The sequence below is a fragment of the Buceros rhinoceros genome, unplaced genomic scaffold (genome assembly GCF_000710305.1).
Source record: "Buceros rhinoceros silvestris isolate BGI_N320 unplaced genomic scaffold, ASM71030v1 scaffold29401, whole genome shotgun sequence".
Classification (NCBI taxonomy): domain Eukaryota; kingdom Metazoa; phylum Chordata; class Aves; order Bucerotiformes; family Bucerotidae; genus Buceros; species Buceros rhinoceros.
This window is the reverse complement of record NW_010392952.1, coordinates 2,330-9,228: the sequence shown is the minus strand read 5'-3', so window position 1 is coordinate 9,228 and position 6,899 is coordinate 2,330. Positions and strand designations below refer to the sequence as shown.

The 6,899-nt window shown below is 42.0% G+C and overlaps 1 protein-coding gene across 1 annotated transcript in view; it reads right to left on the bottom strand.

Annotated features, from left to right (window-relative positions):
* Positions 1–6,489, bottom strand: part of LOC104500957 (actin-related protein 2/3 complex subunit 1A) — an 11,570-nt gene extending 5,081 nt beyond the window's left edge. The window contains exons 1-4 of the mRNA XM_010144687.1: positions 6,406–6,489; positions 5,742–5,846; positions 3,432–3,654; positions 1,667–1,774 (exon numbers count right to left, since the gene is read on the bottom strand). Of these exons, the coding sequence (XP_010142989.1) occupies positions 1,667–1,774; positions 3,432–3,654; positions 5,742–5,846; positions 6,406–6,469 (500 nt within the window). The 5' untranslated portion in view covers positions 6,470–6,489. The remainder of the gene's footprint in view (positions 1–1,666; positions 1,775–3,431; positions 3,655–5,741; positions 5,847–6,405) is intronic.
* Between the last annotated feature and the right edge of the window lie 410 nt (positions 6,490–6,899).

The window sequence follows — 6,899 nt, the reverse complement described above, 5'->3', positions numbered from 1 at the left end:
CAGGAATATAAAGCGCACACCTCTGCAGGGCTGTTAGCTATATATATATTTCTAAAGACAAACGTAAGAGGAGCTCATCTAGGGCAGCCACCAAAAAACCTCAGCTGAATACCTCGCGACTCGGAGCCTCTTCTGCCTTCCACTCTTTTTCCAAAACGTCTGGAGATCGGTATTGATCATTTCCCAAACAGAATATTCTTTCATGGTTTTGGGGAAGAAATAGAAACATCAACGTAGTACCAACCTCCACTACTTTTCCTCTCTTTAATGTCTCTATATGGAGATTTCTATTATAAAAGTGGTGACATTTACATGATTCATTCTAAAACACAATGTCAAGGAAGAGCAGAAAGTTTCCCAAATGTTTTAAACCAGATCTGTTTGGGTGTTTTTCAAAATATCCTCCATTTTAAGAGAAATAAGATGCAGGACAGAATGAGTTTTCTGATGGGAAACAAAAGACTAAGCAAGTCTTCTAGAGAATGCTTCTAGGAAATGACAGAACCACAGCTGGACTTTCTTCCAACAACAAAAAAATAAACCCAAACTGAACAGAAAATTATGTGAATCTACCTTCTCAACCAAAACTGGGAAGAGGAGCTAATCAGGGATGCAGTGTACATAACAAGCACCAAACAAAGCCTGGAGACAAAAGAGCTCAAGTCCAAATTAACAGAGAAATATATATATCAGCTGACCTCACGTCAAAGTCCCCAGATGCTTTATGAACTCACATGAAAAAATTCCCACGTGTGAAAAGCAGCTGCTTCTGGGAGATGACTGAGCATGTTCTACATCAACATTTCTTGGAAAGGAAGTGAACGGTATGTTTCATCTCTATGTTTTAGCTAATGAAAACTGGAGATAAGGCAGGAAAGGAAGACAACTCTCCGCTTCACCCCAGCTCCCGTTTAACGTCTCTCATTACATAAAAAGGTATCAGGGGATAAAATTTAGATGCCTGGGTTTCATTCTGAAATAAAGGATGTAATGGTTGGTCCCACCTCCCCCTCCCACACCTTCTTAGTCATTTTTAATACACACTTTGAAACTTAAAAATTGCCCTATTACATAAAGAACTGAAGAAAAGAAGCTCTCATTAGTATTCAAGGTACAAGTGATCAAGTAAAGTATGAATAAAGTCACCCACTCTGCAGACAGTTCCCCATGTAGAGCTCACTGCAGTGACCCCAACCACTCTGCACAGAGCAGCTCGCAGGACCTGTCCCACATGGCATCATTTCACTATCAGTCTGACCCATCTCACACACCAATCTCTTTTTAACAGCCTTTTCTTTAATGCTCTTCATGAATGCACTTTATTGTCTTGTACAAGACAGCACCTGCTAGTCCAATTTCAGCCTAACAGCTCTCGATGAGTGCAGAGGAGCACTGCTTCTGTGTGCTCTTACTAAAGAAACCCAGCAGGGCATTAAATTCAGGCATGTCCCCTGGCAGATCCATGTTAGCAGCCAGAAGTCTGCACGTAGAAGCACCAAAGCCAAAGTTTCTCAAGCTGGGTATTGTATTTTATTTTAGTAATCACAGCAGTATGCAATGAGTTGTCTTCTATTCTGAGAGCAAACACACGGTCGATGCGCTGATGCTGCTGACTAACTGGAAGCAGTAACCCAAAGGGATTTCCAGATGCTTTATTTGCTCTCACCTGCACTTGAAGTCACAGGATCCCGCAGCCAGCAGAACATTGTTGGGATGCCAGTCCAGGCTAAGGACAGTGGAACGAATGGGCTTTTTAATGTGTTTGCTCACCCACCTAAATTAACAAAAAAAAAAAAAAAAAAAGGCAAATGAAAATATGAAAATATTTTACAGGACTCACCCAAATCCATGAAGTACTCAAAAAATCAGCCCCTGCCAATGCCTAAACACATCAGTTCTGCACCACACACACTACTGCCAAATCTTTCATATTCCCTTGTACAATCTACGAGTTTTATATGGTTTAATTAAAATGTTAAATACAATGAACGAACTCACATTCTTCACCCGAGTCCTCTTCCCCATCTAACTAAATTTTATAATGCATCAGACTGAACTCCTTAATGTGAATTTTGCATAGAAGTGCCTGGTCCCTCACACTGTTGTCGGTACTACTGAGCCAAGCAGCACTGCTTTCTGAGATCCCTGAGTACAACTCCTCGCCAGCTCCTTCAGCAAGTTTTACAGTCATCTCTCTCACTTATAGACTTCGCTTCTGCTTAATAACTCAGTAACTATAAAACACAACAAACAGGTGAACTGCCAATGATACGACCAGGTTATATTTGAGGCACAGTGAAAAGCGATTCCTGATGTTGAGCGCATCAATCTCAGCCTAAATACATCTCAGCAGACTCCATTTGTTTGAACTATTTACAAAGCAGTAATGAAATCTGTTAGTCACTTGATGGCCTTTGGGATGACGGTGCTTTTTCTTTGAATTTACTTCCATCAGGCACAAGCAGTTTTAAGGATTGCCTTAAATTATTTGTCTTCAACCTCGCGGGGTTTGGGTGCTTTTGCAGACAAGTGAGGCAGAGAAAATGTTAATAACTGCATGTATTGGAAAGCAGAAAAGTCCAAAACAATCTTGTAAGTGTATTTTGCAGACTGTCTCGTTCACCATCTCCCTGTGGAAGACTTGCAGACAGAGCAGTGGGCACAGACTCCTCTGGTTTTACCAATGTTTATGCAGCTCAGAATAATCTATACTCAACATACAGATGTCACCTATGGGTGATATGGAAAATGTAGCTCTGGCATGTACACTGCCCATGAGATCCACTAAAGATCAGGAGCACCAAGTTTAGATGTCAAGGAGATAAGAAGTGCTAATGGTGGAAATATTTGCAACAGTCCTGTCTGAAATCTAGATCTGTGATATGAATGGATGACAGAAAACAGAACAGGGAGATGACAAGCTCAAACATCTTCTAATAGAGCACCCGGGAGATAAGTGACAGACTTGAATTCTTTAATGACAAGAAATGGCCCAAAATAACCTACATGCAAGAAAGACTCGAGTCAAGGTTTCTTCATTCATTCTGGAAGGAGCCAGGGGGGTGGGGAGGAAACATTTTTTTCAACTGTACAATTGTGGTAAAGGAATTTTTACTCTGTAGAAATCCCGGTGCTTTTAGAAAAGCAACATGTTTAGGGCAGTCAGCCAGAACACATCCACGCCAACACGCAGAACCTGAAAACAGGCTCAGCCCAAGGCCTTTCTTCAGGCACTACACCAGAGTAAAGAAGAGGGAACCCTCTACCTAAGATGTAAAATGTCCCTGAAGAAACTGGTAAGGCCTATCCCTCTACATTTCCTCAAGATTTTAGGAATTAGGAAAACAGTAACCGAGTTACCCCCATTAAAATCCAGGCTTTAGCTCTCCTGTGCACTGTTAAAAGGTATAAATGGAAATTAAACAGCTCACCAGTCATTTTCAGATTCAAAGTAGCACACAGATATAAGTCGAGCTCCACTTCCCACAGCAAATTTATTCTCCAAGGGAGACCATTTCACAAAGGTGGCTGCACGATTAATTCTCAGGATCACGAGGGTTGGTTTCCACACGCCATCTTTCTGACTCCAGACGTAGGCATTGCGGTCTGCACCGCAAGTGACAATGCGATCGCTTTTGGGAGCCCAGTCAATGCCTGCAATTTAGAGTTCACACGGATAAGCTTTCCCCTCTCTATACGGTTGGCTTTACAGTAACCCAAACCACAGACAACCTCGCAGTTTTCCACCAGAGACAGTTACTACCGCTGCATTAGTTGCTCACTTATTCTCCAGGCCCCATTTTAAAACATTAGGGATGTTAGATGGTCCCTCAGCTTTCATGAAAATTGCAGATCCCAAATTGCCTGATTCCCCGCAGAATGTGCCCACTGAGGACGGCCTCTCTGAGACTGGCCAACAGGCGGAGCTCTGCAGCCTGGCTGAGGCCTGTCACCCACCCCGCACCCCCCAAACCACCAACCCGACTGAACAGCTGAAACCCAGCAATTCTAAAACTATGCACAACCCTCTAACAGAGCCGCCTGCTTGCTGCCAGACCGCAGTCATGATCTAAAAGTTTAGACAGCAGGAGGGTTTTTTTCTGGTTAGAAGTTATCCATCTTTATGTCCTGATACAATCCTCACATTTTTTCCACGCCTATTTAAGCTGTGCCATGAGAAAGAGACATTTACCAAGCAAAAATAACAAACTCAAGGAATAAAACGAAGCCTTTCTTTCCCCTCCTATGCACTGAAAGATGTCCTGGAGTGGAATATCTTACAGTAACATTATCTTTCATCTTTTCTTTAGCATCCTTCTTTGGGATGCAGAGCGCAATGCCAAACTCTCCTGTCACAAAATTCTGTCTCGGTTTTCCATAACTGCGTTCAGTATTAAACACATTCCTTAAGCATACAAACTGAAAGAAGGATAAAACACACGGAAAGAATTTGTACTAATTTTACCATATTATTCATATATGGTCTACTTCAAAATAAGCTTATGCTTAAAAAGTTGAATTTTGAAGAGGTTGGTAATCCAAAACCATAGTTATATGAATCAATCAATGCTCTTCCTGTGAGTGAACAGAAGCAGCTCACCACAAACCTCTTAATCAAGGCACAGAAGGCAAGACAAGGGAGCCTGTCCATGGGGATCGGAAGCTGGAGTGGCAGCAGTGGAATCACTCCCGTCAGAGGCAACAAGCAGTTTGATCATCTGTCTCCTGTGTGTGACCACAGTTTACATCCCCTCTGTGCAACAACCACAGCATTTAGTATTCCAGAGGTACGTGCTGTGCAGGGAAAGCTCTTTTCCCAAGTCATGAATATTTGGCTTCGAACACTAACAGGTACAAGTAAAAGGCAGAGAAACGTCTTTGGGGACCAGCATGTCCTTCCTAAATGCAGCCCAAGTGACCCTTCATAGAAGGGCATGTACAGATGTGCTCTTTGACAGCAAGAATCAGATGAATAAAGTTTCCTGCAAAACGCTGTTGGGCAGATACTTCTGCCCATTAGTGAGGTGACAACAGGATAAAGGATCCTGCTGTTTTGGGCAAGTGCTTGAATTAATTGATTTAATTTCCTTAGAGAGTAAAGCCCTTATAAAAATATCACCATGGAAAAAAATAGTAATATAAAAGACTACCACAGAGCAATCACATTTTAAAAATAACACCTTGTGACTTATCGTGGCAGCTCTTCTTACATTTTCATTGGGGACCTACAAATCCCCTGGGGCTGCAGTAAAAGGTGCTCACTGATGGTCTGTCATAAATCCAGGACTGACCACTTCAAGTCTTTATACAGTCCCTGAAAAAGAATATTTATTGCTGTCGGAAACCAGAAACCAACACAACTGTTGTACACTCGAAGTTTTAACACTACTGCTTGAAAGGGAGCAGCTTGTACCACCAGGATGGCTTGTGACACAACCAGATTACTTCAGCAGACTGAAAATTTATTCTCCTTATGTCATTACAGATGAAAAATAAGCAACAGATAAGAAAGAAAGGCTCAGGTACTCGACCAAGATGTCTGGAAATGAAGCAGGGCTTTTCTTCCTAATACTCAATGCACGCAGCCCAGAAAAAAGCTGCAAAGCTCTCCGAAAGTGGGAATGCCAACCTATAAAAAGCTCTATTTACTCAGCACTTGCAGATTTCCTGTTCAGATTCTCGACTGGGGAAAACAGGGGGCGGGAGAACTTCATGTCTGGCATGACAGAGTCTTCCCCTACCTGTGATGTGTCCGTTGTGTTCCTTTAGCTCGTGAGCCTTTACCCACTGGCTCCCGCTCTTCTTGTAGATGTGGACTTCATGGTTATTAGGGCTAATGGCGATCTCTTGAAGGAGAGATAAAACAATCCAACAGTACAGAAGGCTTTTTAATACCAAATGCTTGACTCGAAAAGACTTTCCAATCTAAACCCTGTACTCAGAGCATTACATGGGGTTTGTAAACAAAGGGCCAACATCCCTGGAAAATCTCAAGTAACAGTGGTGACAAGTACTCTGCACAGAAAGACAGAACACATCTGGAATACGACAGGCCATGCTGCTGCAGAAACCTGGCTATTTGAAAGAAAGGGCTGGTCTGGGCTATGGAAATAGGGGGTGAAAAAGGGAAGGGCCACATCATTCTCACGAGGTACAGACCAAGGGGCAAAGCTTCTGGAACGCCAGCAAGACCAGATTTGCTCATGTGCCAGAGTTCTGGGAATGGGTTTAGAAAAGCTCAGCACCTGCTTCTTGGCTCCTAAGTAGAACATCTAACCTGTAGTGCTATGTATCTGACTGTACCTTCCCTAAATGTGATCCAGAACACTCCAAGACCACAAACTGACAGCAAAGATAAAACAGCAATTGAAAAAACATTAAAGATTGAAATAAGATATTACTTACGAGTACGGTCTCTGTTCCACGCATGGCAGGTGATTGGCTCTAGTAAAAACTGATGCAGAGACATTCCGAGTTACAGATATTCCTAGGTTGTAAAAATTGAAAACAAACAACTTCAAAATTAGATCACCATTAAAACAAAATCAGCCTTCGGTGTTTACCAAGGTTGTTTCAATCCTGCATTACAATTGACTTCCATAAGATCACAACTTACTAAATGTATTAAGGCCGCTAAAGAGCTGCCTTTGCCATATGCCCTGACTCTTCTGTAGGCCAATGAATTTTATCTGGCCTGCTGACTGCAGCTAATAGCAACTGCCTAAAAAAATTTGCTTCTTAGTGTATCCTCACAGGTGAAGGAGGAGGTTACTAGGATATCTAACAAACTTAGTATTTTTACTATGGAAATGAAATTCTTAAAAAAAATTAATCTAGTGAAAAAGAATTTATCCCAAATTCTGGCAGGTATCAAGGCTCACACTACAATAGAATCTTTT